Source organism: Photinus pyralis, unplaced genomic scaffold, assembly GCF_008802855.1.
Source record: "Photinus pyralis isolate 1611_PpyrPB1 unplaced genomic scaffold, Ppyr1.3 Ppyr1.4_LG9, whole genome shotgun sequence".
NCBI classification, from domain to species: domain Eukaryota; kingdom Metazoa; phylum Arthropoda; class Insecta; order Coleoptera; family Lampyridae; genus Photinus; species Photinus pyralis.
In genome coordinates this window covers 11,975,571-12,003,550 of record NW_022170878.1, presented here as the reverse complement: position 1 = coordinate 12,003,550, position 27,980 = coordinate 11,975,571, and the positions used below count along the sequence as shown (strand labels likewise).

The 27,980-nt window shown below is 40.0% G+C and overlaps 4 protein-coding genes across 4 annotated transcripts in view; 3 read left to right on the top strand and 1 right to left on the bottom strand.

Moving 5' to 3' along the window:
* LOC116180409 (chaoptin-like) overlaps positions 1-13,254 on the top strand; it is a 33,358-nt gene extending 20,104 nt beyond the window's left edge. The window contains exon 2 of the mRNA XM_031500380.1: positions 11,464-13,254. Within this exon, the coding sequence (XP_031356240.1) occupies positions 11,469-13,220 (1,752 nt within the window). The 5' untranslated portion in view covers positions 11,464-11,468 and the 3' untranslated portion in view covers positions 13,221-13,254. The remainder of the gene's footprint in view (positions 1-11,463) is intronic.
* Positions 1,997-6,702, bottom strand: LOC116180410 (histone acetyltransferase KAT8-like). Its single transcript, XM_031500381.1, has 5 exons — positions 4,058-6,702; positions 3,910-4,007; positions 3,456-3,860; positions 2,936-3,411; positions 1,997-2,322 (listed from the first exon to the last, which is right to left on the bottom strand). The coding sequence occupies exons 1-5, from the start codon at positions 4,404-4,406 to the stop codon at positions 2,103-2,105; spliced, it is 1,548 nt and encodes a 515-aa protein (XP_031356241.1). The 5' UTR covers positions 4,407-6,702; the 3' UTR covers positions 1,997-2,102.
* Positions 13,255-17,336: 4,082 nt separating the features above from the next.
* Positions 17,337-18,991, top strand: LOC116181237 (probable cytochrome P450 303a1). Its single transcript, XM_031501537.1, has 3 exons — positions 17,337-18,389; positions 18,435-18,552; positions 18,600-18,991. Exons 1-3 carry the CDS (start codon positions 17,368-17,370, stop codon positions 18,915-18,917), a joined length of 1,458 nt encoding a protein of 485 aa, XP_031357397.1. The 5' UTR covers positions 17,337-17,367; the 3' UTR covers positions 18,918-18,991.
* A 3,821-nt stretch (positions 18,992-22,812) lies between these two features.
* Positions 22,813-24,595, top strand: LOC116181337 (probable cytochrome P450 303a1). The gene is made up of 3 exons (XM_031501664.1): positions 22,813-23,913; positions 23,959-24,076; positions 24,124-24,595. The coding sequence occupies exons 1-3, from the start codon at positions 22,895-22,897 to the stop codon at positions 24,439-24,441; spliced, it is 1,455 nt and encodes a 484-aa protein (XP_031357524.1). The 5' UTR covers positions 22,813-22,894; the 3' UTR covers positions 24,442-24,595.
* The last annotated feature ends 3,385 nt before the right edge of the window (positions 24,596-27,980 follow it).

Here is a 27,980-nt window from a genome sequence, read left to right as displayed (position 1 = left end):
GGAATTAATTTGAATTAATCTGAATTTGCGTGAATTTGAATTCACGTGAATGAATTTGAATTTTGAGTTTTTGGTGTAAATCAAAAATGGTACTTGTTTTCCCTTCTTCATTTACCTACAATTGACAATAAAAGACCTTCGTATGCTCTGGGTGGTATATCCTATACCCTCCACTCTCTATAGTAATACGTCCACCCTCAAAACCTTCGGCTCTAAAGGATAAAGGTCCTCCAAAAATTAATGTATAAGTGCTAAAGGTACTGGACATTTTGGAGGCTAATCTAGAACCAGAGAGTCTGGGGGTGTGGATGAAAGAATGAAAAAGAAAGGGTCAATCCGAGGGCGAAATAACTTTGAATTTTTGGTGTACACTCCCCTGAATTAAATTGAATTTATTAGAATTAACGTAGTAGAGTAGTTTCAATTAGCGTGAATTAATTTGAATGAACGAGAATTAATGTGAGTTAACTTGAATTTATGTAAATTAATTTTAAATACCATGAATTAATTTGAATTGATGTCAATTAACTTGAATTAACATTAATTTACGTGAATTAATTTTAATTTTGAGTTTTTGGTGTATATCAAAAATGGTACTTGTTTTCCCTTCTTCATTTACCTACCAATTGATAATAAAAGACCTCTTCATATGTTCTTGGGGGGGGGGGGTTTATTCTATACCCTCCAGTAATACGTCCACCCTCAAAACCTTCGGATGTAAAGGATAAAGGTCCTCCAAAAATTATTGTGTAAGTGCTAAAGGTACTGGACATTTTGGGAGATAATGTAGAACCGGAGAGTGTGGGGGGTATGGATGAAAGAATGAAAAAGAAAGGGCCAATCCGAGGGCGAAATAACTTTGAATTATTGGTGTACACTCCTCTGAATTAAATTCAATTTATTAGAATTAACGTAGTATAGTTTGAATTAGCGTGAATTAATTTGAATTGACGTCAATTAACTTGAATTAACATTAATTTACGTGAATTATTTTAAATTAACGCGAATTAATTTGAATTAATCTGAATTTACACGAATTTGAATTCACGTGAATTAATTTGCATTTGAGTGTTTGGTGTAAATCAAAAATAGTACTTGCTTCCCCTTCTTTATTTACCTACAATTGACAAAAGACCTTCGTATGCTCTGGGGGGTTTATTCTAGACCCTCCAGTATACGTCCACCCTCAAAACCTTCGGCTCTAAAGGATAAAGGTCCTCTAAAAATTATGTGTCAGTGCTAAAGGGAATGAACATTTTGGGGGCTAATCTAGAACCAGACATTTTGGGGAAGAATGTAGAACCGGTGGATCTGGAATACTCCAAAGGAAAAAGGTAAATCTTCACATTTACCTGTAACAAACGTAGATTTTACTTAAATACGCCGACCAAAAATGCGCAGATCTACATTATTTACTTGAGAACCAATTCTTCTGAAATCCTAGTTTTCAATCTATTTAGCTTGTTCCTTTTGAATGCGGTACCTTATTATTATTATTAATGTGCGGATGCGCAATGTCAACTTTCTTATTTATAGATATTTTGTGAAATTTTAACCGCAGATGCTTCTAGTAGACACGCATATCGCATATTGTAAAAATCAGACATGCGCAAGATCAACGTTCTTCAGAAGGCCTGATTAATTCAAGAAAAGTGCGCCATACTCGCCTTAAGGCGAAAACCGTTCTTTTATTGTTGAAATGTATCCGCGCATTTCATAGGTACCACCAAAATTTAAAAATGCGCACCCGTTTTGAACCTTTGGGGTATATGCAACTAATACAAAGAACATTTTTGAGATTTTCTACGTGTGTTCTATTCAATCATGGTATTATAAACATTTAGGACAGGAGTTTTTGTACCAAACCGATGGAGTTCTTTATTTGTCGAGTCTAAATCATGCGAGTCTACGACCAAAATGAAAGAACAATTGATTCTGCGCATGCGCAAAGGTGTTCTGCGTACGCCGCCCTCTACACTAAGTATAAAGACATCTGTAATTATGTACAATTCCTATAATTACAATGTTAAACGTAAAAAAAAAGCGTAATACTTCAATACAAGTTACATAGACTAAGCCTAATATCACATTTTCAGCAAATATCATTTTTTGCTCAGTTTATTATTCGCGTGCTTCCGGGGGGCCCACCGTAGCGCCGCACTGTCGACGCACAGTCGCGGCATCTTATACTGGCTGGACCGTATGTGCTCCTCGACGAGCTTCGGCGTAACGCATATCACGTGCTGCCCCTTCCAGTACTTCACCATGTTCATGCTTTGTAATGTTGAGATTATGTCCGTTTGTGATATACTCGTCATTTGGCTAAAAATTAAATCGTTTGTTTAGCGAGTTCCTTAAGAGCGTGATCTGTAGCCCATCCAGAATCAAGCTAGCTACATTTGTTTCTGAGATACAGTGTGAAAACAAAAAGTTTGACTTTTTGGGCCGTTGGAAGGTAAAAACTGCCAGTTTGAGATATGTTTACCTAGAATCCAGTGGCGAAGCCCAAAAAACTTTTTGTAGCACAGTTTCTAAAGTTTGACCCAAAGTGGGTATTTGTTTAAATTAAACGCCCTGTATATTTTAACATCAATTTTTTCATTATTGCCATGAAAATCAATAAAAACCGTATTTTTTACCCTTTTTGAATAGTACCATGGAGATTTTGGTCAAATCTTAGAAAGTGGCCTAAAAATTTGTTGACTACGCCACTGGATTCTACCTAAAAATATCTAACATATGCAGTTTTTACCTTTTTTTTCTGTCTCACTTAAGTAGTTGATATGATAACATCCGAAAAAGTCACACTTTTCGTTCTCACCCTGTATCTCAGAAACAAATGCAGCTTGTTAAAAGTCTCAACCAAATAGGACACACAGTACAAGTGGGAATCGTAACATTCTAAGGAACTCCAATCAGAATGTGGACAACCCACCTTAAATCTTTAATAGAGAGAGTGCCGCGAAAATCGCGCAGAATCTCCAGGAGTACCCAACTCCAGTAGCTGCGGTAGCTCAACTTTCCCAAATCGCTGAGCGGCTGCTCGGGACTCCCGACCATACCCTCGAGCCGCGACAGCTCGTAGCTGAACGCGATCAGCAGCTTGCCGTAGCCCTGCCGCTGGTACGGCGGCAACGTGAGAATGCACGCGACGTTATTCAAATCGGGCGACTCCTTCTCCTTCGAGAAGTAACCGACGATGTGCGCCCCCTGCTTGTCCACCTCGCACAGTATGTAGAATAAGAACGGCTCGACGTCGAAGTACAAAGTTTTGTGATCTAAAAACAGCTTCGCGAGTAAGCACAAGTTCTGGCAGTAAATCTTGTGATCTTTCCCGTCGACCTCGTACACCGACAGCGTACCCTTGCGGTAGATCTCCTTGCCGACCGGCTGTCTCCAGGTGCACTCACTCTAAAAATGTACGATATTATTCGAATTATACGCACTCATCTTACCATGTGATATCGGTAGCTCTTCTCCAACCGCATGTACTTCAAGCAATACTCGCATATCCACAGCTTGCTCTGCCGCCCGTACTCCTCCGGGTAAGGGCTGAAGTACCAGGTGTCGATTTCGAATCGTCCAATTTGTATCTTGTCAATGTATTTGACTTTGGTGATCTGTTCGTGCTCCTTTTCGAGAGCGGCGGTCGTCGGGTCCATCTCGGCGTACGTCTTTTGGATGTGGTTGATCTCGTCGTGTCGCCGTTTCTGATTGCGAGTGATTTTGCGGTCGCTTGTGTCGTTGAGGAGGTCGGAGATGACCGGTCGATCTTTCCACACCTTGTCCGGGACGGTCTTCTGGCCCTTTGCGCCCTCGGTCAGCTGAAAGCGGGCCGACATGATTCGCCCTCGTGGCACCTAAAGGTAGCGATTTTGGGATTAGAGACACGAGGAGGTGGTTACGAACCCATTCGTCTAGCCTACGGTTGCAACCCTCGTAGTGCACGTAGTACTCGTACTGCTGCTCTGCGTCGCTGAAGCGGGTCTGTATGACTTCGGCGGGGTCTGGAAGTTTTGGGAATTGCCAAAGTTTGAGGTTAGGTTGAGGTACTTACACCAGGATTCGTCGGATCTTCGCACCAGGTAGTGCTCGCCGATGTCCAGGGGTTGCTCTTCGACGCTTTCATTGTCCTCGTCGTGCGAATTCACAGATTTCGTCTCGCTTTCGGACTTTTTACCCATAATTTCTGGACTGATAAACGATGGTTTGTCAGCGTCGTCCGCCATTATTGTTTTTGTTTTGTTTCGCAGGTTAAGGTCGGCTAAAGTACGGTTTACACGGTTTGAAGCGTTTACACCAAGGGTGTAAAATAAAGTGTTTCCGTAATGTTTCCGAACATGTTTTGAAATGTTTTGGACGTTCTTTAGACTTTGAAAATCCCTTGTTTTGGAAACATTGAACATCTTTTAAAAACCCATCATAAATGTTTTGACAAACGCTGGAAATGAGTAGGAAATCTTGAAAATGGTTCAGAACCTCTCAGAAAAAAGAAAGATTCCTCTTTATAAGACCGCCGTTTACTGGGGGTATTCCCCAGACCCCCCGGTGGTACGTTCTCTCACGACATTTTCATCCCTAGGAACTCTTGGGATAGTTTTTCAGAAAGGATCATCGAATCATCCTTTTCTGACGAGTATTCCATACCCTAGAGGCTCCTGGTGTTACAATCGATGTTCTCTTTCCAAAAATTACGGTGTAATGCCGAAGGGCAGTAAAATGGAGGGTATGGAATACACCCCAGGTAAAAGAAAGATTCCGTTTTCATTTTCCTACAACTATAATGAGATCGTCGTATACTATGGGGGGCATTCCATACCCCCAGAGCCCCCGATGGTTGGTTCTCCTACAACACCTTCATCCCTAAGAACTCTTGTGATAGTTATTCACAAAAGACCATCGAAACATTCTTTTGTGACGAGTACCCAACAGGACGCAACACACGCAAACACTTGAACTTTGAAGTCTGAACCTTCCAAATGAATGCAAAGTTTGAATATAATGGGGTGTGAGTTTCAAAAATTGACACCTGAAGCTTAAACGGTATCCTGATTCCTGAAGATGGCGGCCTGCGGAAAGATTTGAAGCATAAGGCATGAAGCTAACGCAAATACTTGAACCTCAGAAATGAAGCACAAAGTATAAAAATATCGATGTTTGATTTTCCAAATTAGCATCTGGACCTGAAGATGACTCACTGCGTAATTAATCAGATTTGAAGCATAAGCCTTGACTTTAACGTTGACATTTGAACCTTAAAAATGAAGCACAAGTTGAACCTTGATAACTGACTCTTAGAAATGAAGCACAAAGGTTAAGGTGTCAGGTTTGAGTTTCAAAAATTCACACCCGAAGTTTAAAGCGTACCTAATTCCCGAAGGATTTGAAACATAAGCCATAAACCTAAGTCAAAAGTTCAACCCTGATACTTGAACCTTAAAAGTGGAAGACGAAGCTTAAAGCTTGAAGTTTATGCTTCAAAAATTGAAATCACACCTATAGGTCCTAAAGATGGAGCCTTGCGTCCATACCTCCCTAAGACCTCTTCTGTTAGTTTTTGAGAAAGGAACATCGAATCATCATTTTCTGACGAATTTGCATACCATACAGACTGCCGGTGTTACATTAGACGATCTCTTTCCAAAAATCACGGTGTATAAGTGCTAAGAGCACTAAAATGATTGGGGTAGAATCTAAAACCGGGGGGTCTGGAGGGTATGGAATACCTTCCAGGAAAAAGAAAGATTCCGTCCTATAAGATCGTCATTGAATCCTCAGACCCATCGGTGGTAGGTTCTCTCACAACACCTTCATCCCTAAGAACTCTTGTACCATGCAGGCTCCTGGTGTCAATTTCGAGGTTCTCTTTCCAAAAATTGCAGAGGGCACTAAAATTTCCTCGCGTCAAACTGCACCCGTGTTCTGTAACCGGCGATAACACGCCCTTATCTTGAAACTAATTAGCTTTGCAGCGATAAGAAAACTTCCCATCTGTTACCAATACTGCGCAAATAATTCCCAGATGTCTTTTAACATGTAATTTAAATTTACAATTACCAAAACAGATAAACAAAACGATTATTTAAACAAAATCAAACATCAAATAATGTTGATACATCCTTAGTGTCCTCGAATTTAACCGATATGATCGAAAGTAATATTTTTAAACATGTGGAAAATTAAAAATTCCGAATAGAAGAGCTAACATAAACAATTTAATTCTTCTTTTTCGAAAATCCGGCTCGAAGAACCAAAAAAATCTGTAAGATCGTAATCGTGCCCCTAATCTTCCAAATATCGTCCGTCGTCGGTAGAGGAGTACCCGAAACTTAGATTCAGGGAAAAGTTGTTAGTCCTTCGCGGTTCGTTACAGTTCAAACACTTCGCCGGTGGTAAATATTTACATTTTACTAATCATAATAATGAACGAACGCGATTAACGGTTTGAAAATCTTTAATTAAGCGCAACCTTGCCTGTCAGAATTCCCAACTTCATTCACTGCATCGGTAATTAATGGACTGCGTTACTCGTAATTGGTTTGAGATGAGCAGCAGATGTAATCCGAGGTGACATTGTGAGTGGCGCTTGCGATTTTTAGGTGAGTGCAGTTTCTAATTTTATTGCCCGTCAAAACTGGTGCAATAGCTTTTCAATTAAGAAATCGAATCTTGAGAAATATTAAAGTTGAATCTTGAATCGTAGTGAATCTAAATTCAATCCGCTTGAACTTCAGCTTCAACTTTAAATCATCCTAAACCTTTAATTCACTTGAACTATTAATCTCTTTATTATTTAATCTGGTCAATCAGCTTGAATCTTGAACAATTAACCTTGAAGTTCGAATAATCGCAAACGTCATGAATCTCGATTCTTAGTGAGTTTAAATTCAATCCACTTGAATCTTGGATCAGCTTCAAGTTTAAGTCGTTCTGAATTTTACTGATCCTTTAGTCTACTTGAACTACGAATCTGTTTATTATCGAACCTGGTCATTCCGCTCGAACGTCATGCAATTTCATATGAGAATTCCAAACTATTTTGATTTGCACTCAATCATTTTGATACATTGATCTAAATATTGAACCACGAAACGTTTTAGACCCTGAACATTCTTAAATTTGGAATCGTTTCGAATTATATTTGGATCTTAATCGGATTAGTCATTGAATCACCTTGAATGATAATGATTTAGATTACAACTTGTTTATTTTCGCACGCTTTATTTGTTCGCGTAGCATTGAAACTGATTTAAGGCGAGCCTGTACCATTTCTTCATGTAAACAAACCTTGGGGAGACTTCCGGAAATTCTGCTTCGACGACAAATTTTGGGCCCCGAAAAAACCGCTCCACACTCCTCACCAAGCAAGCGTTTTTTTGGTCGGCAAATATTTACCAGTTGCCCAAGAAAAAAATGATGAAAAATATTTACAAAAGTATCGCGTTTGCGCTCGGTCGCTCCTCACAAAAAGCCGAAACGTGTAAAAAGTGTAGCATTCGAGCGAATTGCAATTCCCCGCGGTGACGTGTAAAATTGTGCCGATGGTAAAGAAATTCGTATAAAAAACAGGTAATCGATTTTCTATTTCGTGGATAATTGCCACTTTTACTTGTAGGTAGCCAACTGTGCGTAATAAGCTTCTTTATGTAATGATGTGTAATTTGTTGTAATTGTTTACCTACTCTCGATCGTGTTTTTTTAGTGTTGTAATTAACTAATTGCTTTACGTGCTTATCTTTTATGCAATCGCTTGGCACTCAAGGTAAGCTTATCTTCATCTTGTTCTCATTGTATAGTTTTGGGGAAAGTGTGCCTACTTCCCAATGGTTTTTTCAAAAACGGCCAAGAGGGCGTAACCCAAAAAGTTCGGACGTCAATATTTCATTCCTTGGTGATTGGGTTGGTACTTGAGGGATTATGGAAAATTGCCAACTGCAAGTCTTGGTTAGATACAAAAAGCCCGCCCCGTCTTTTAGCTTTTACTTTCCAGGCTAGCTCAAATTCAAAGGGGTTGAGAATAGAAAAGAATCCACCTAACTTTCCTTTCACTGCAGTTCCATAGATTATTTCAAGCTAGGCGCATTTACTATGGTTAAATCATGAAATCAAACAAATTATTAAGATTACATGACAAAAACCTAATCCCTAACTCACCTCCCTACTGGCCAGATGATTTATTAATGTTAACAAACAATGTAAAAAAGAAATAAGCATAATCTCAATCATCAAACTAACGTTCATTAAGACAATGTAGTTTCTTCCACTCATAATTCGAATAACACCTAAATAATAAACACCTAACATACATCCCTTGACCTAATATAATCTCATGATAAGAATGGAACGTTTACATGTACAATGTCTAGTACAAAACCCATTAACTTTAAATTGAATTTCAATACCGCTCGTTAAAAAACTTAATCCATCAGGAAGTCCTTGCCTAATCTCAAGTAGACATTTCATATTCCAGTACCCAATTTTCTTCCAAAGCTTGTGTATCAGAAAAACACAATGTACAAGGAGTGGTAGTGTATGTGATCCGTGTATTGGGACCACAGCTATCGCTCATTTTATTCACCTGACACATATTTCAAATCTAAGCCAACGTAAAACGTTGAAATATTTCTTTTTGTGATTTAAAAAAATCCGTTCATCATTCTCCTGGTGGCCAGACTAGTATTTTCCAGTTGATATTCCATGTATCCTCGTAAAATTGGTAAAAGTTAAGTCAAAGTAACGTCTTGAAGTATAACGTGTAACATGTTCTCCTGGTATCCAAAAAAATTTACAACTTGCCAACTGATAGCCCATGTATTAGGAGCAGGAACACCTCCTCGCAAGATAAAATTCTCCTAATACAAGATTTTAATAATTTAGGTGAATGTAAAGCGCTGAAATATATCTCTTGATCTTTGTAGCCAGAAAAATTGTGTAAAAGTACTTGAAACGGATACTCCGTAGTATTAGGAGCAGAAAGCCCTCCGTACATTATATTTTTATGATATAAGAGTTTCAACATAAAGCTTTTGTGATGTAAAAAGATCTCCTCGTCCATCATGTTCTCCTGGTAGCCAGAAAAAAGTTGCAAAAGATTGCTCCGTGTATTAGAAGCACCTCTCCGCACATTATATTATTCTGATATAAAATTTGTAGAAATTTAAGCCAAGGTAAACCGTTGAAATATTTTTTTAGTTATTGAAAAGACCACTTCGCCGAACATGTTCTCCTGGTAGTAAAAAAAATTTGTATCATGTGGTAGAAAATGTATGCGCTCCTAATTCACAGAGTGTTATTGCACTTTACTTCTGTTTAATCGTTTACATCAGGAGAATATAATATACGGGGGGGGGGGGGTTATTTGGGATTACATTTCACAGAGTATCTGTAAACCTAAACCAGTATAAACTGTGCACAACTCTTGTGCAGATAAAACGCCTTTTTTTAACCGAAATAGTTTTTGTTTTGATATCACCAATGGATATATTTCTTGCAGACGTTTCAATCGCCCTTTGTGAGTACCCTCTGCCGACAATCCGTTCTTGAGGTGTAAGGGAATATACCCGATCACGATAAGAGGTCGAGGAGGAGGGCTATGGTTGGTAGAAATTAATTCCTTTCGTTGAGACCTTTCCTTAGAGTACCATGAAGAATAAAACTAGTTCCACTCCCCCCCACCTTCCCCTCAGAGAGAAGGGCAGTAGTTGGTAGAAAACGGTTCCTTTCGTTGAGACCTTTAATTAGAATACAATGAGAGATAAAATTCATTTTTGGTTTGTACAAACCAATTTACTTCGATGAGACCTTTCATTAGAATACCATGAAGGGTGGAACATGTCCCCCCCCCCTCCCCAACTTTGTAAAGTTTAACTTGACACCACTTAAAGGCATGCGTATGCACAATCCGAGACCAATTGGTTGTCGTATGTAAAAGTTATACACGTTTTACTTTCAAAAACAGGATCTCAGGAAATAATTAGTGGGGGGGGGGGCTTTTGGGCTCTTTGGTTACCAGGAGCATTTTTCGAGGCGGAAAAGAAATATTCTAATATTTTTCAGTTATTTAAACTTCTGTAACAGGAGAATATAATGCACAAGGAGGTGTTAATGTCTCTAATTTACAGAATACCCTGTAGAAAATATTGTAAATTTCTTCTTGCTATCAGGAGAACATAATTCCAGATTTTTTGTGTGTACCTTCCTTTCATTCTTCTATATCAGGAGAATATAATGAATGAAGGGGGGGGGGGCGTTTGCGCTTTTATTTGACAGAGTATCTATTAGAAAATAGTGGTACATCTTTCTGGTTGCCAGGAGAACATAACCTACGCTGATACTTTTCTTGTGTGGCCAAGAGAAGTGGGAGGTTCTGCAGCTGTCAGGAGAACCTAATCCATGAAGACGACGTTTCGGTACCCAAGACAAATGCTTATACAGTATTTTTGTGTAAGCTTTTGTATCGGGAGAATATAATGCGCTAGGAGGAGATTGTAATTCTAATTAAGAGAGTTCGACAAATGTGGTAAATTAGGAGCACATAACTTCTTTTGGTGCTCAAGAGAAATGTTCCAACATTAGCTTTTATATCAAGAGAATACAATGTGCTAGGAGACGTCTGTGCTCCTAATTCACTGAAAATGTGTTACAAAAATGTTGTAAAGTTTCTCTGGTTACCAGGAGAAAAAATCCATGGGCTCTCTTTCTAAGGAAAAAATGATCTTACACCCTTCTTTTTCTACCAGGGGAAGATACTGTGCGAGGAAGCGTTTTATCACGCAATCTTTAAATTTGGATTTACTTTTTCGAGTTTTATAGAGATGGGTGGGGAAATACAACTCTGTAAAAGTCAGAGCGTGTTTTTTTAAAGAATTCGTCAAAGTAGAGTGCACTACGGGGGGTATTAGGATTCCTACTGGCTCTTAAAGAAAAAAAAGCGTTAATTAACTAAGTATAAAATGGTGGGTCATTCTGGAAGATTGGGAATTCGTTTGGTTGTAGACATTGAATTACACCACGAGAAAGAATTATTGTACCAAATCGACACCATCGAAAAATACACACGTTTCTGTAACATAAATTAAAACAACCGTATTCCGACCAAGGACAAACTAATTAAGCGCGCCAGGATATTTTTTTCTGTTTCAACGAACTAGGAACTTTCTTTGCCATTAGTAAACAAAAGGGAACAGAACTTTGTTGTAGGAATTGGCGAAAATAACCAAGTCATTTTCAAAGTACGGTTTTTAGACGAGTCTGATAGATCCCTCCTCGATGGGGGAAGGGATTAAGCATACGGGCTGGTGCATTTTCGGCGAGTACTTAACACTTTGAGCATAGAAGCGAGTAGAATACTGCTAAAGGGGTTTAGGAGCACCCACAGTATTTTCTCTATCCAAGTTTCACTCAATTCGCCGATGGGAGGCGCACATGTCAACTTATATCTTTCTGACTGCAAATTTGTTTCAGGGAGTATGGAAACAATCAATCTTTTGTCAGTTTTTGGTTGCCTCTGCGTGCAGAAAATTTGGGCCAGCAACTGCTACCAAGAGATGAACTACGAGAAATTGTATGGCTATAAATATGACATCAATTGCAACTACCTCAACGACACCAACATAGAAGAGCTGCAAGAAATTATAGTAAAAACCAAAGTGAAGCTAACCATCACCAACTCAAACTTATCGAACATAACCTCAAAGTTTTTCAAAAACATTATCAACACCAAAGAGTTAATCATAAACTCGTCCGCAATTCCGCTAAGCGGAAAACTTTTCACGCACTTAGACCGCTTAGACGTGCTCATCCTCAACAATAACTCAATGGAAGAATTACCTCAAGGCTTTTTCGACGGCCCGCAAAACCTGCGCGTGCTCAAACTGAGTTACAACGGTCTCGGTCGCCTACCGAACAACACCTTCACAGAGATACATCTGCAGGAGCTCGACTTGAGCCACAATCGCTTCGTCGACTTGTCCCTCCCTTGCGAGCTGCAGCAGCTGACCTACCTCGATTTAAGTCACAATCAAATCGCGAACCTGCGGAATTTGTCTCCTCCCTGCACTCCACTCCTAAAAGTGCTGGACCTCTCCCACAATAGGCTCGTGGACCTGAATCCTCTCCGCGAACTGAGATACCTGCAAAAAATCGACCTCTCCCACAACCTACTCGAAGACATCGGCGATGGAGTGACCGACCTGGAGAACCTCAAGCAGGTGAACCTTGCGGGAAACTTACTCCGAAACGTCAACTTCCGGAACTCTTCTTCCATAACGGTACTAAACCTAGCCAATAATTCCCTTACCGGAATCGATTCGTCCAATCTGGTGCTGCTGGAGGAGTTAAACTTGGAAATGAACCAGTTAACTGAAATTCCACCGTCGCTCTCGGACGCGCTGAAAAAAATCGACCTTTCGCACAATCCCCTGGCTTTCAATCGGGAGCTCCGACGATTTCCGAACTTGGTCAATCTGCGACTAAGCGATTGCGGCATCGGCAAGCTCGAGCGCCAGCTGGACGGGCTAGACTCGCTCGAAGTGCTCGATCTGTCCCGCAACCTTGTCGATCTTCGGGAGGCCTCACTCAAGCTGGGGAGGTTGAACGTGTTGGATTTGAGCGCGAACTCGCTGAGATCGCTGCTCGTTTTGGAGTTGAAGAGCTTGGTGCGGTTGAATTTGTCTTGGAACTCTTTGGAGGGATTAGAGGGTGAGGTTTTTGTTGGTTGCCCCAGGATCGCCGTGCTGGATCTGTCGCACAATCACCTGGAGTCACTCGACGACAGTGTCCTAAGGCCACTCGAAGGATTGAGCGAAGTGCATTTGGAGTATAACAGACTTGCGTATTTGGCGTACGGAGGTATCCTGGCGGTGCATAAGAGTTTGCGCTTCCTCGGCATTGGAGACAACCGGTTCTCGTGCCAGTTCCTATCTTCAATGGTATACCACTTTGGAGTAAACAACATCGAATTTGGCGAGACCGCGAACGACTACAGCGAAAATGTCGCAGGAATTCACTGCCACGAGGTTAGGTCCGTTGATTCTGATACTCGCAGTGAGAATCTTACGATATCGGACACTTTGATATTTGTGATAGCGTCTGTGATTTTAGGGTTACTCGCGGTGATTGTTTTGGTACTGTATAAAATATCGGTGTTTGTGCGCAGGCGTGCGAATATTGACGAGGTTGAGTTGATTGACAGACGATTTAAGTTAAGAAATTATTTATAAAGCTATTTTTACCAAATAAAACTTTTATGGCCGAGTCTTTTGCATGGATCTACCGTAAATAAGAGTGACTTTGCGTTTTGTTAACAGGATCACCGACTTACTACTCCCCCATCGACTAGATCCATCTTCATTAGTTTGCAAGACTGCCTCTAAGATCTTTCGAGAGGCTTTAAAGACATGTGCGGTGACTTTACCACTGTGTAAGAATCTTATAGTTTTCAAGAGGCGTTAGTACGTATTTAAAAGTTCCCGAGAACAATTATATTGACCATTTCGTATTAAAGCTTTTAAGCACTTGGATATAAAAGATTTGATTTGAGTTTATGGGCCGGCAAATGGCGCCAGTAATTTGAAAGGGCCACAAGGAGCACTTGATTCTGTTTTAGTGAGCTGTGGAACGTGCACTTGCACGAGTTTTTCCCGGGTAACATCGGGCTACCCAAATGGTAGAGAATACTCACTGGGAAAGGAAGGTTCCATGGTTCTTTGTGAAAAAGTATCACAAAAGCCCTTAAGCTGGGAGAACGTACCGCCGGGGGGGGGGGGGGGTATGTATACGACTATTTTATGATAGTTTCATGGAAGAGAACAGTTTCAGTTTTCATTTTCATGGGCGGTATTGGCTTGGGGGGGGGGGTATGGATACGATACAATACGATCCGATGATTCTATGATAGTTGTGGGGAAAATAACAATTGAATTTCTATTTCCCTTGGGGGTATTGCCTGGGGGTATTCTGTTCCATTTCCTTTTTCATGGGGGGGTCATACCCCCCACACCCCTCGGTTCTAAATTCTTCCCCCACAGGTTTACTGCCTTTAGCACTTACACAGAGAGATAACAGCCAATTTGTACGTAATACAAGTCAGAAAAGGGAGATGGATGCACAAGAGTCCTTAGGGTGGGGTGATACGAGAAAACGTAACACCGGAGGGGGTCCAGGGGGGGGTATGGAATTCCCCCAGGTATATGACACTTTTATGATAATTGCAGAGAAGAGAACATTTAATCTCTTTTTTTCTGGGAGGTATTGTCTAGGGGATATATATTGCCTGAGGGGTATTTCATACCCTTGGACCCCCGCGGCTCTAGGTTCTTCCCCAACACGTCAACTGTCTTTAGCCCTTTAGCGCATCGTCATTTTTGGAAAGAGAATTGAATTGAGAATTGAATATAACGCCAGGATCCTCAAGGATATTCGATGGTTCTTTGTAAAAAAGCATCTCAAGAGTTCTAATGGGACCCCTTTCATTCCTGCGGAGACCCCACGTCCGGATCTAAATTCTTCGAATCAAATGGGTAAGAAATCCACGTCAGAAAAGGGAGATGCGATGGTTCTTTGTGAAAAACAAGAGTCTTTAGGGTGAAGTCTTGTGGGAGAATGTACCACCGGGGAGGATAGAAATACCGCCCCCAGTATAGAAGATTTTGTGATAGTTGTAGGGAAAACAACATTTAATTTACTTTTTCGTGGGAGGTATTTTTTAGGGGGTACTACATGGAGGGTACTCTATACCTCCCAGACCTCCTGGAGCTGGATTCAACCTCAACATGTTTATTGCCTTTTGCACTTACACCGTAATTTTTGGAAAGAGAACATCGAATGGGTAAGAAATACACGTCAGAAATGGGAGATGCAACGGTCCTTGTAGGAAAACGTACCACCGGGGGTCTGGGGGTATGGAATACCCCCCAGTACACGAGATTGTATGATAGTTGTAGGGAAAAGAACATTCAAACTCCTTTTTCCAGAGGAGTATTACCTAGGGGGCATTGCCTGAGGTGTATTCCATAATAAAGTTATTGTTATTGGACAGCGCCTTCTGCGATAAATGAAATTTTGTATACAAAGACATTCAGCAGGGAATTTAAAGACAATTAATTTTTCCCGCAAAGAAACATAGTTAATAAATTGGTTAAAATTAACATCAACACAGCGCAACAGTGGCTTATTATTCCTGTGCATAATCGCGATCTTGATACTTTCGCGAAATTGAAGCCGGCTTGCTTCGAAGCGATGTTTTCCAACGAGATAAGTAAGTTATTTTAAATTTTTTGATTTGTATAAAGTAGTGGTCGCTTATTTTTAGGAATGTGCATAAGGTTTGACATAATTTTAATATTCCTAAAGGAATCGACCACCATGAAAGTACCTTGAACAAACTTTGTATTGTATTTATTGATATTAATATACAAAGAATGTTGGTTATTTTGTTTCACTGATGGAAAAATTGTATCAAATTGTGATACCATTCCTTTGGTTGGATTAAAATTTTGTTTAGAATACAGAGGTGTTTGTATGTTTTGAACAGGTTACATTGAACGTGTTTTAACTGAACTGCGGCTGTCGTTTTGATAACGACAGCTAGAGCCGTAGAAAAATAAACTTTCTGATCGCAGAGCCGCATCTGGGGACACAACCCCAAGCGCGCTTATTGTGGTGAACCAATATAGCGTGCGAATCAAAAAGTTAAAGGCCCACTGTTACTGGTGGGTTATTCGGCTCCCTGCGAATGCGATCACCGAATGTTAAAATATGGCCGGGGTGGACAACCCTTACTCGAATAAGAGAATGGAGATATCGCTCCAGGATTAACTTAAAACGGCCGGTGTGAGTAGGGACGGAGGTAAATCCCCAATGGTCGACGAGGTTGGCCTGTGGTGGAATGAATGCAATAGTAAATCCCAGCGAAAGAGAAGGTCGGAGACGAAATACAATTTCTTTTCAACAAGTCTGTGTAGTAAAACACTAAAAATACTGACGGGACAGCCTGTATATGATAATTATTTAAATTCATGATGTAAATCTGGGGATTATTTACGAAATAAGAACAGAGTTTGTTTCATTTGAATTTGTATTCAGTGTTTGTTTTTCCTTTAAGATTTGTTTGTAACTTGTTTAAATATTATCGCTTTGTAATTATTCAATTTAGATAAGGTGCCAGAAGTCAGAGACATCTAATCAAATTTACGTGTTTTATTTTTATAAAACATAAAACACGCAAAAAGGTTACATCTGGTTTTGAATGTTCACGAAAATTCTTTGAAATTCTTGGGTTAGGCAATTTATTATACTGGCCGAACAGCAATGGCGAGAAGATCTACTTCTATTGGTCACTGCCTGAGAGATCAACACACTGGGTCATATACGACGACCTCAAGTCAAAGGTGGTACTTAAATCATTTGTACCCTGAACTAATTTTTTATTTTACGAAACGATAACTTTTAATTTTCACCTGCTTTTTGAACATTCCCTTACTGTATTGTATTTAAATACGTATGTACGAGTATAATGTTATTAAAAAAAATATATATATAAACACATTCTTTATTTAGTGTGTACAGGGTGTTTCTAAGTTGATGCAAAATATTTTATACGCTAATTTTGCATAAGAATATTTGGTTTACCACTAGAAATGAGGTTCGAACTCGGGTTCGGGCATAGATATTTGTAAGTGTATAGTGGGTTGGGCAGGTAGAACAGCCTTGACTGAAACCCTGCTCACTTAAAAATAAAGGCAAATAGAATAAAACAAAATAAAATAAAATAAAATAAAATAAAATAAAATAAAATAAAATAAAATAAAATAAAATAAAATAAAATAAAATAAAATAAAATAAAATAAATTAAAATAAAATAAAATAAAATATGTGATTAGGAAATTATAGGTACTTTTTTTTCATTACGTAAAGCCCTCATTAATCAAACTGAAAATTCATAAAAAAAGTCATCACTTTCAAAACTAGTTGTACAAATAACTATTTCAAAACTAATTTAAGGCAAAAAAGCGGTAAATTAAGCATCACTCTTACTTTTCCAATTTAATTATTTTTTCTAGCGGTGTCACATTAACTATCCGTTTTCTAGAAAAGTATGAGAGCGGCAAAATTTTTCTTTCCATAACTAATTAACAACAAAAAAGCGGCACCTACCTATGTTGATGGACATAACTAATAGCGTTTACGCGGACGGTAAAAGAAAGTTAAAAGATCGTGAAAAAAATGTTCTAAATACGAACTTAAACTTGGTTACACTCATACCTCTGTTGATAAAGAAAGTTATAGGTTATCTAATCATTCGGAAAGGGCAACTCATGTTGACCCCCCTCAATTTGTTTAAAATAGTCATAATAGACCGTTCAAGAAATGTGGTCAATAATAATAATCCTGCTAATCTTCGTATTGGTCCTACTGGCTTATTTGGACACTCGGAAACCGAGATTCTTTCCACCAGGTCCCGCCTGGTTTCCGATTTTGGGATGTGCGTTGAAATTGCGAAAGCTGCACGTGGAGACGGGGACGTTAGCTGAGGCGACGCAAGCGTTGGCGACAAAGTACGGCCCGGTGGTTGGGGCGCGAGTGGGTCGAGAACGTGTCGTTTTCATCTGCGGAGCGAAGGCGATCCACGAGCTACTTTCCAGAGATGAGCTCAACGGTAGACCGGACAATGTAGCTACCACGAGTAGAACTGGTGGAGAACGCAGAGGTATGATCTTTACAGACTCCGAATTTTGGCAAGAGCAAAAGAAGTTCGTGATTCGACACTTTAAGGAGACTAGTTTTCGAAAGGAGGCCATGTGGGAGATGCTCGAGGAAGAGGTGAGATCTATCATTGGTGACGTTAAGAGAGCAATCGAAAAGAACCCCGCGGTCGACTTGCACAGATTCTTCCGGATCCATGTGTTGAACGCGTTTTGTTTCCTAATAACAGGCCAGACAAGCAACCACCACGAGTTGATTGAATTGGAAGCCGCCATTGCGCATCTTGCTCAGAGTGTTCCTATGGCCGGTCCGGTATTCGGCAAGTTTCCGTTTTTAAGATACATCTGCCCCGAATATTGTGGATATAACAAGTATGTAGCCATTCATGAAAAAATATTGGCGTTCTTCCACAAAAAGGTAAAGGTTCTCAAGGATGCTTCCAACAGTGGTCTTATTCCCTCATATTTGGACAAACTAAATTCTGGCCAAAGCGGTGAAAGCTTCTCTGAAGGCCAACTGCTAGCCCTTTGCCTAGACCTACTGGTTGCCGGATACGACTCCATTACTAACACTCTAAAGTTTGCCTTCTTGTATCTCATACTACATCCAGATATTCAGAAGAAAGCGCAAGAGGAAATCGACACCGTTCTTCAGGGGAGACCACCTACTCCAGAGGATAGACCGCAGTAAGTATTCCAAACTGGCAAAACATCTCCCTTAACAGATTCTAGCTTACCGTACGTCGAGTGCATATCTTTGGAATCCATACGGATGTTCACAGGCAGATCTTTCTTTGTACCTCGCAGGGCGACCAAGGATACGCAATTTAACGGCTACTTCATTAGGAAGGTACACATCGACCAGACTGACTATTTCACCTAGGTACTTGTTTTTAGAACACCACCTTAATTGGAAACTTCCGAGATTTGCTCATGGATGAAGCTGCCGGTTGGCACAATCCGGAGGACTTCGATCCCGACCGTTTCATTCGAGACGGTAGACTGAAAATTCCGATCAATTTCCTTCCGTTTGCCTGGGGCAAGAGAAGATGCGTAGGAGAGATGTTTACTCGCGCAAATGTTTTTCTCGTAGTCGCCGGTCTTCTTCAAGCGTTTAACTTCGAGACAGTGCCCGGGAATCCTGTAACGGTAGAAACTGTCGAAAACTTCACGCCGACAGTCAATCATTATAAGACATACGTTACATTGAGATAAAACCACTTCAGTGGCCACTTGGTGCACAGGAGACTATCAAACAGTTATTTTTTGTCATTAAATACTACAACCAATCGGTTTAATTCTTTACCCTAGAAGCAAAAGGGGTGAGGGGATCTTACTTAGGGGTAGTTTTGGTTTTCGTATGCGTCGTGACCCTTTAATGAATTAGTAAAACAGACGGCGGCAGTCTGTCGGACGTTGTGAGTAAATATGACTATCTTAATGGGTTTTACGTGCCAAAACGGCCCTGGCAGGTTTACGCTGAATGATATCATTCGTCTCCCTGCAAATTTAAAGGGGCATTGGCTTTTGATGAATGGATTTCGTGGTGGGGTTGAACGAAACCTTTTCATTCGTGACTAAAGATAGCCGATTTAATTACTTACCGCTACTTTGCGGACGGTTTCGTAAAATGAAAGAATAAGTAGGGATTAATTCCGACAATTTTGGGCTTTAGGTCAGAGATTCTGGTTCCAACCACGAGATGGTTGCGTAACGTGGTCCGGAATCAATATTCGTGGGAAAGGTTTTCGAGATGAAGATCTGATGGCAATGTCCATAGCAAGGCTACAAAGGAAGACGTTGATCTGTTGACAACGTGGCAAAAACGCAAGGAACTGTCACTGGAGATCAGTAAGGAGTTGTTTTCTTATCTTGTTTTGCTGTCTCCTATCACGTTTCGAAGTATTTTGTACCACGATGTAGTGTTAGAAGTGAGTTAGAGGGGTTCAGGGCAAACAAAGGTCGCCAGAGGGAAGAAGGCGTGCCCATTGCAGATGAGTGCACCGCGAAGCGTATTGAAGAAATCCTGGAGGCAACCCTATCGTAAGAAAATGAGAAAAGGTCTCACGAAATATAGATACTGTAAGCCTACCGGTGAAGGATCCCTGTACCACATCCCTTCATGGTGGGAACCGCTGCGAGCAAACAAAAATGGTCTTCAACCAGAGCACTGCGCAACCGTTACCGCGAGACAGGACCACGCAGAACCTAGGGTTCTCTGGAAAATCTGGTCAAAGAAGCCATCACCAAGGGAAACGTACCAACCCAAAGTCTGCATCAGGAGAATATAATACAAGAAGAGGCCTTTATAATTATTATACATGTGGTATTTGTAGACAAACTTATGGAAAATATTTCTTGGCACTTGTTGAAAAACCCTTGTAAAATTTTTCTGGCTATCAGGAGAACATGATGGACGAAGAGGTTCTGTTTTATCACTATAGGAAGTATCGGAAGTACGCTTTATTTTGGATTAAATTTTTGTCAAATGTATCAGGAGAATATAATACACGAGGAGATATTTCTGTTTCTAATAATTGTGGCATTTGTTAGAAAACCCTTGTACAATTTTTCTGGCTACCAGGAAAACATGATGGACGAAGAGGTGTTTTTGTAGAATTATGTAAAGTATTTCAACGCTTTATTTCGGATTAAATTTTTGCCAATTCTATATTAGGAGAACATAATGCATAAGGTCTTTCTGTTCCTAATAAACGTCATTTTCGATCACTATGAGAAGTATTTTAACGATTTATTTCGAGTTAAATTTTTGCTAATCCTGTATTAGGAGAATATTAGAACACGAGGTAGTCTTTCTGTTTCTAATATACGTGGAATTTGCTGGCAAACTTTTGTAAAAATTTTCTGGCTACCAGGAGATCATGATGGACGAAGAAGTCTTTTTCTATCACTATGAGAATTATTTCAACGCTTTATTTCCGATTAAATATTTGCCAATCTTGTATCAGGGGAATATAATACATGAGAAAGTCTTTATGTTTATAATATACGTGGCATTTGCTGGCAAACTTTTGTAAAATTTTTCTGACTACCAGAAGAACATAATGGACGATTAGGTTTTTCTATGAGAATTATTTAAACGCTTTATTTAGGATTAAATTTTTACCAATTCTGTATCAGGAGAATAGAATACATGAACAGATGATACAGGTGGCATTTGTTGGAAAACTTATGGAAAATATTTGTTGCTACCAGGAAAATATGATGGACGAAAAGGTCATTTTCTATCACTATGCGAAGTATTTCAACGCTTTATTTCGGATGAAAGTTTTGCCAATCCTGTATTAGGAGACACGAGAAGGTCTTTCTGTTCCTGATACAGGTGGCATTTGTTGGCAAACTTATGGAAAATATTTCTTACTACCAGGAGAACATGATGGACGAAGAGGTTTTTTTCTATCACTATGAGAAGTATTTCAACACTTTATTTAGGATTAAATTTTTGCCAATTCTGTATTAGGGGAGTATAATTGACGAGAAGGTATTTTTCTGGCTACCAGGAGAACATGAAAGATAAAGAGGTGTTTTTATCACTATGAGAATTACTTTAACGTTTTATTTGGAGTTAAAGTGTTGTCAATCCTGTATTAGGAGAATATAATACACGAGAAAGTCTTTCTATTTCTAATATACGTGGCATTTCCTGGCAAACTTTGAAAATTTTTCTGGCTACCAGGAGAACATGGTGGACGAACAGGTTTTTTTTAATCACTATGAGAATTATTTCAATGCTTTATATCGGATAAAATTTTTGCTAATTCTCTATCAGGGGAATATACTGCATCAAAGGCCTATAACACAAACTATACAATTGTAACAAGTCTACGATTACAAGTAATCTGCCTGTAACTATAACTGCAAGTCCTAATGAATTCGGTATATGCAAATGAGTTGTGTTATGAAAAAGCTACAAGTGTAAAATATATTCGAACAGTTGTAGGACTTGTACGGCTTGTGTTATAGGCTCCAGGAGGCCTTTCTGTTCCTGATACATGTGGCATTTGTTGGCAAATTTATGGAAAATATTTCTTGCTACCAGAATTACATGATGGACGAAGAGGTATTTTTCTATCACTATAAGAAACATTTCAATGCCTTATTTCGAACTAAATTTTAACGAATTCTGTATTAAGAGAATATAACACACGAGGAAGTGTTCTGTTTCTAATATACGTGGAATTTGCTGGCAAACTTTTGTAAAATTTTTCTGGCTACCAGGAGAACATGATGGACGATGTGATCTATTTCTATCACAATGAGAAGTATTTCAGCGGACTAAACTTTTGCGAATTCTGTATCAGTAGAATATAATACACGAGGAGGTTCCTAATAATTGTGGCATTTGCCAGAAAACTCTTGTACAATTTTTCTGGCTACCAGGAAAACATGATGGACGAATAGGTGTTTTTCTAGAACTCTGAGAATTATTTCAACGCTTTATTTCGGATTACATTTTTGGTAATTCAGTATCGGGAGAATATAATACATTAGGAGGTCTTTCTGTTCCTAATACACGTGGCATTTGTTGGCAAACTATTGTACAATTTTTCGGGCTACCAGGAGAACATGATGAACGAAGAGGTCTTTTCTATTACTATGAGAAGTATTTCAAAGCTTTGTTTCGAGTTAAATTTGCCAATCTTGTACCTATTAGGAGAATATAATATACGAGAAAGCCTTTCTGCTTCGTGGCATTTGCTTGCAAACTTTTGTAAAATTTTTCTGGCTACCAGGAAAACATGATGGTTCCTGAAATGGAGGGTGACGTGCGATTGGCGATAGACTATCGAAGTTACCCACCACCGAGAATAGATGACCTACCAGGTGCGTTTGTAACACCTTATGGAATGTTGTGTTTCATCCGTATGCCGTTCGGATTAAAAATGCGTCGTCTAGTTTCCAGCGCCTAATGGATCGGCAACTGTTAAATCTCATTTGGGGAATCTGATGAAGGTCTTAAAATGTCCAGAATTCGTGGAGTACCTTGCGAACGTGACAACACCGCAGAGTGTTCGTCCAAACGTTGGAAAGCTGTCAGCGATCCTCGAGTCGGGTCATCTATCCAGCACTATTCGAACTACTTAGAAGGTTTTATCTAATCGGTCGGAGAATGTAATTCGAGTTGACCTTTGTAGTTTGTTTTGGAGTAGTCTTAATCGATTCCTGTTGAAATGTGGTCAATAATATTTATAATTTTCGTGTTGGTCCTGCTGGCCTATTTGGACACGCGGAAGCCGAGGTACTTTCCACCAGGCCCCGCCTGGTTTCCGTTTTTGGGATGCGCGTGGGAATTGCGGAGGCTGCACAAGGAGAAGGGCTCGTTATCTGAGGCGACGCAAGCGTTGGCGACAAAGTACGGTCCGGTGGTTGGGGCGCGAGTAGGCCGCGAACGCATTGTTTTCGTTTACGGATGGAAGGCGATCGACGAAATGCTTTGCAGAGATGAGCTCAACGGTAGACCGGACAATATCGCCACCACGAGTCGAACTGGTGGAAAGCGCAGGGGTATCGTCTTCACAGACTCCGAATTTTTACAAGAACAAAAGAAGTTCGTACTCAGACACATTAACGAGGCTAGTTTCCGAAAAGAGGTCATGCGGGAGATGATCGAGGAAGAGGTGAGATCTATCATTGACGGCGTCACGAGAGCAATCCAAAAGAACCCCGTGGTGGACCTGTACAGTTTCTTCCGGATTCATGTGTTAAACATGTTTTGCTTTTTAATAACAGGCCAGAGAAGCAACGAACACGAATTGAATGAATTGGAAGCCCTCACTGAGTCATTTACTCGGAATGTTCCCCTGAGCGGTCCGGTATTCGGCTTGTTTCCGTTTTTAAAGCACATTTGCCCCGAATATTGTGGATATAATGTGTATGTACGAATTCATGAAAAAATATTGGAGTTCTTCCACAAAAAGGTAGAGGTTCTCAGGGATACTGCCTCCAATCGTGGCGTTATCCACGCATACTTGGCCAAATTAAATTCTGGCCACAGCGGAAGCAGCTTCTCCGAAGAGCAACTGCTAGCCATTTGCTTAGACCTGGTGGTTGCCGGCTACGACTCCATCTGTAATACCCTCAAATTTGCCTTTTTGTATCTCATACTGCATCCAGACATTCAGCAGAAAGCGCAAGAGGAAATCGACACCGTTCTTCAGGGGAGACCGCCTACTATAGAGGAGAAACCGCAGTAAGTATCCCAAACTGCCATAATATCTTACTCAACGGATTGCAGCTTATCGTATGTTGAGGGTATAGTTTTGGAAACCATAAGGACGTTCGTAAGCAGATCTCACTTTCCACCTCGCAGGGCGACGAAGGATACGCACTTTAACGGCTATTTCATTAAAAAGGTACCTACTGATCGACCTGACTGACTGTCTCACCGGCTTGATTTTAGAACACCACCGTAATATTAAACCATCGAGGTATGTACATGGATGAGGCTGCCGGTTGGCAAAACCACGAAGATTTCGATCCCGGTCGCTTCGTGCGAGAAGGTAACGTGAAGAATCCGGCCAACTTCGTACCGTTCGGTTTGGGCAAGAGAAGATGCGTGGGAGAGGCCTTTTCTCGCGAAAGCATTTTCCTCATAGTCGCCGGTCTTCTTCAGTCGTTTAACTTCGAGACAGTGCCCGGGAATCCTGTAACGGTAGAAACTGTCGAGAACTTTACTCCGTCGTGCAAGTCTTATAAGACGTACGTTACATTGAGATAAAACAATACATAGTTATTTATGTCATTGAATACTACATCCAACCGAGTTAGTTCTGGGTCCGTAGCCCCCCTCCCCCCCCAGTACGTATTTTGTCCCTTGTAACTAGGTCACCTGATACATTTGGTTATGCGCTCAGTTGCGCCACTTGAATTAAAGCTAGCGCCATTACGGTTAAGCCATAAAAATTTTTTAAAAAGTGGAGGGTCTAACTTAGCGTCTTCAAAAGTTATTTCCGGATGTGTGTCCATTTTGAAAATATTTTACATCGATTCGGCCTTCGGAGTAACTCCTAAATACAAATTTTTAAAAACCTACCTATTTTACTTTCCCAGAATCGTTTAACTAAAGCTCCCAAAAAACACCCTGTATAGTGTTTCTGAAACACTATAATGGCGCCAAGATTTTTGTTTACGGCGCATTTTAGCGCATGATGAAAGGTACGATGTAGTAGAAAAAACATGTTAAAAAACGTAACTTTTGAAAACGTTAAGTTAGACCCCCCCCCCACTTTTTAAAAATTGTTTATGGCTTAACCGTAATGGCGCTAGCTTTAATTCAAGTGGCGCAATTGAGCTCATAACCAGATGTATCAAGTGGCACAAATACCGGTAGCAAAATGCGTTATGGGGGATTCCGTTCACTTGTCCCCCCCCCCCCCCCCCCCCCAAATATATTTAAGGATAACCAAAAAACAATAATGGCGCAAAGATATCTTTTTACGGCGCATTTCAGCGCATACCTGAGAGTACAATTTCGTATGAAAAGATGTTAAAAAAAAGTAACTTTTAAAAACGTTAAGTTGGCCCCCCCCACTTTTTGAAAATTTGTCACGGCTTAACCGTAATGGCGCTAGCTTTAATTCAAGTGGCGCAATTGAGCGCATAACCAAATGTATCAGGTGACCTAGTTACAAGGGACAAAATACGTACTGGGGGGGGGCTACGTTCACTTCCCCCCCCCCAAATGTTTTTTCGGATTTCTAAAAAACGATAATGGCGCAAGAGTTATTATCGGTGGCGCATATGAGCGCATAACGAGCGCATTCATTTCAAAATAATACGACTATGAAATCTCTCAGGGGGGGGGGGGGGCAAGTTAACGGACCCGTTAGTTCTTCAGCGTAGAAGTAAAAGGCGCGAGGGGAACTACTTAGGGGTGGTTTCACACCCTCAAACAAAACGGCTAATAAGTAGTTGTGCACCTGACAATTTTTTAAAGGAACATTACAATTTGTTTAAGTCTTTGTTATAAAATAAGGAGTAGCGAAAAGATTTAATTCAATAAATCATTAAATGTTTAATACGAAATCTGCATTATTAGTAATTGGCTATCTGTCAATCCCTTAAGCTATTAAAAGCTCTTAAGGGCGTAAGATGCGTTGGGCTCTGTCTTTGGACAACCCCATTCGGATGGCCAGAAGTCAAGAGTCGGAACAGTATTAATTGTTTAATTAAATAATTAATTATAAATAACTAGGACTCTAGGTGAATTTCGTTCCGACTTTGGGAAATTCCCGTACTGCGTTCCCGTGGGACCTTTGGGAAATCGCCTTCAAAGAAACTTACGTTCTGGGGGCATACGTAATTGATACGTTCGACCGTCCATTTTTTCGCCTCTTGTCTGAATTCGACGGTATGAATACTTCTACAGCCGTAGTAGATCTCGCTTTGGCGCCATCTATCAGTCACATTGAGATTTAGAATAACGAAAAAGAGAAAAACTGTCGTTTCGTACAATTTTTTGGAAATTATCGTTTATATAAACCTTGTCCTGATAATAGGTGAATACGTAGGTACTTTCCGGAAGTATGGGACACTTTAACGATAGGTCTTACCCCTATCCTGACATAGTACCTTAAAAGGAATCTTCCGAGCGATTCAAACGCTCCCTTATTAGGAGCCAGTTCAATGTTTGGGCTATCACGTGGGACTGTGTCGATCATGTTCAAGGCAGGTCCATCGAGCTAAAACACGAACCCAAAAGATTACTGATCGCCTAATGGATAAAAATTAACAGGTCTTGTGAGAAATTAATACAGTTATTAACGTCCTTAGACCGATAACGGACGCGGTCGAATTTTGTAAACCAAGGCGTTCCAAGGTATTCTAATTAACTGCCAACTACCTCCCTTCGTCCTTTCCATTCAACAAAAGGAATTAATTTCTACCAACCGCAATCCACCTCGTCCACTCCTTATCGGGGTCGGTTATAATGCTTTATATCTCAAAAGCGGAGTGTCGGAGGAAGGTATCTACAAAGGAGTCAATCTAGCATGCACCTTATAACCCAATTATTTACTAAGCTATTTCGCTTTAAAAAATGCGCTTTATCTGCACAAGATTTGTGCGGCTTGATTCTAATATGTACGTCAAGCGTACAGTAAATAGTACTGTTGTTGGGAAAATCAAATGTACTCGTAATACTACATGTACCGGGTGACCCAATAAGACTGTTCCTCGGCCATATCTCTGGAACCGTTATCGTAGCATGACTTAGGGATAAACAAAATTATTGGGTAAATCGGTCATGAAGAATCGCTGGAAAATATTTTCAAGTTCTAAAAATGACCACCAGAGGGTGTAACTGCCACCTTAAATTTTAAAATTTCGCATAATAAACTAAAAAATGTTTTTTTTTTCACAATTTTAAAGAGAACCAGTTTAAAACTCAGTCAAAAACAAAGATGGCGTGGGGCGTTCAATTGTCCTTGCAATAACCTGCTTTAACTTCTTAACGGTTTGACCGATTTGAACAAATTTGCGTTGAAAAGAGTATTCCTTGGGCAATAAGAATCAACCAAAATATAGTTAATTTAGTGGAAACCTTCTCCGCTAGGGGGCTAGTTTTGACACCATGACCCAAAATCCTAAATTGTATTTTAAATTTTATTATGCGAAATTTAAAGAAAATGCAATTTTAAAATTTAAGATGGCAGTTACGCCCTCTGGTGGTCATTTTTAGAACTTTACTCTTATTTCTTAAACAATACTATTTGCAACAATTTCCGGATCATAAAACTATAAAAACTAAAAATTTTAAGTGGGGTATTTTATTAAAGAGTCTAAAATGCGGTTTGTCTTGGAACCTTTTTAAAGCTACTGAGTACTTAAAGGCCATACAACTTATAACAGTGGGTTACGCTGGTTGGGATCAATACGTAGTCAGAGGACATATTAATATCAAAACAGGCTTTCACAGAAAACAACAGAGCTATAATCAAACAGTTTGATTGTATCGAAAACCAGTATGTAATCGAACGTTATATCAAGGAGTCGTCGAAAATAAAAAAAAATGAGCTTGTTGAGCTCAAAAAGGGCGCTTTCTACCTAATCTGTAACACGCAACAACACAAACAAACAAATAAGGAGGCGGCACAATAATATTGTGAAATAGCAATTCTAACGTCTGACACTGAGCCAAATTGGATACCAAACCATAATTAATACTCATTAAGAATCAATAAAGCAAAGTTGTGAGTCGACCACGCATTGCGCGTACAAAGCATATACGTGACGCCTTTCCTACGTCTGAAAATCCTG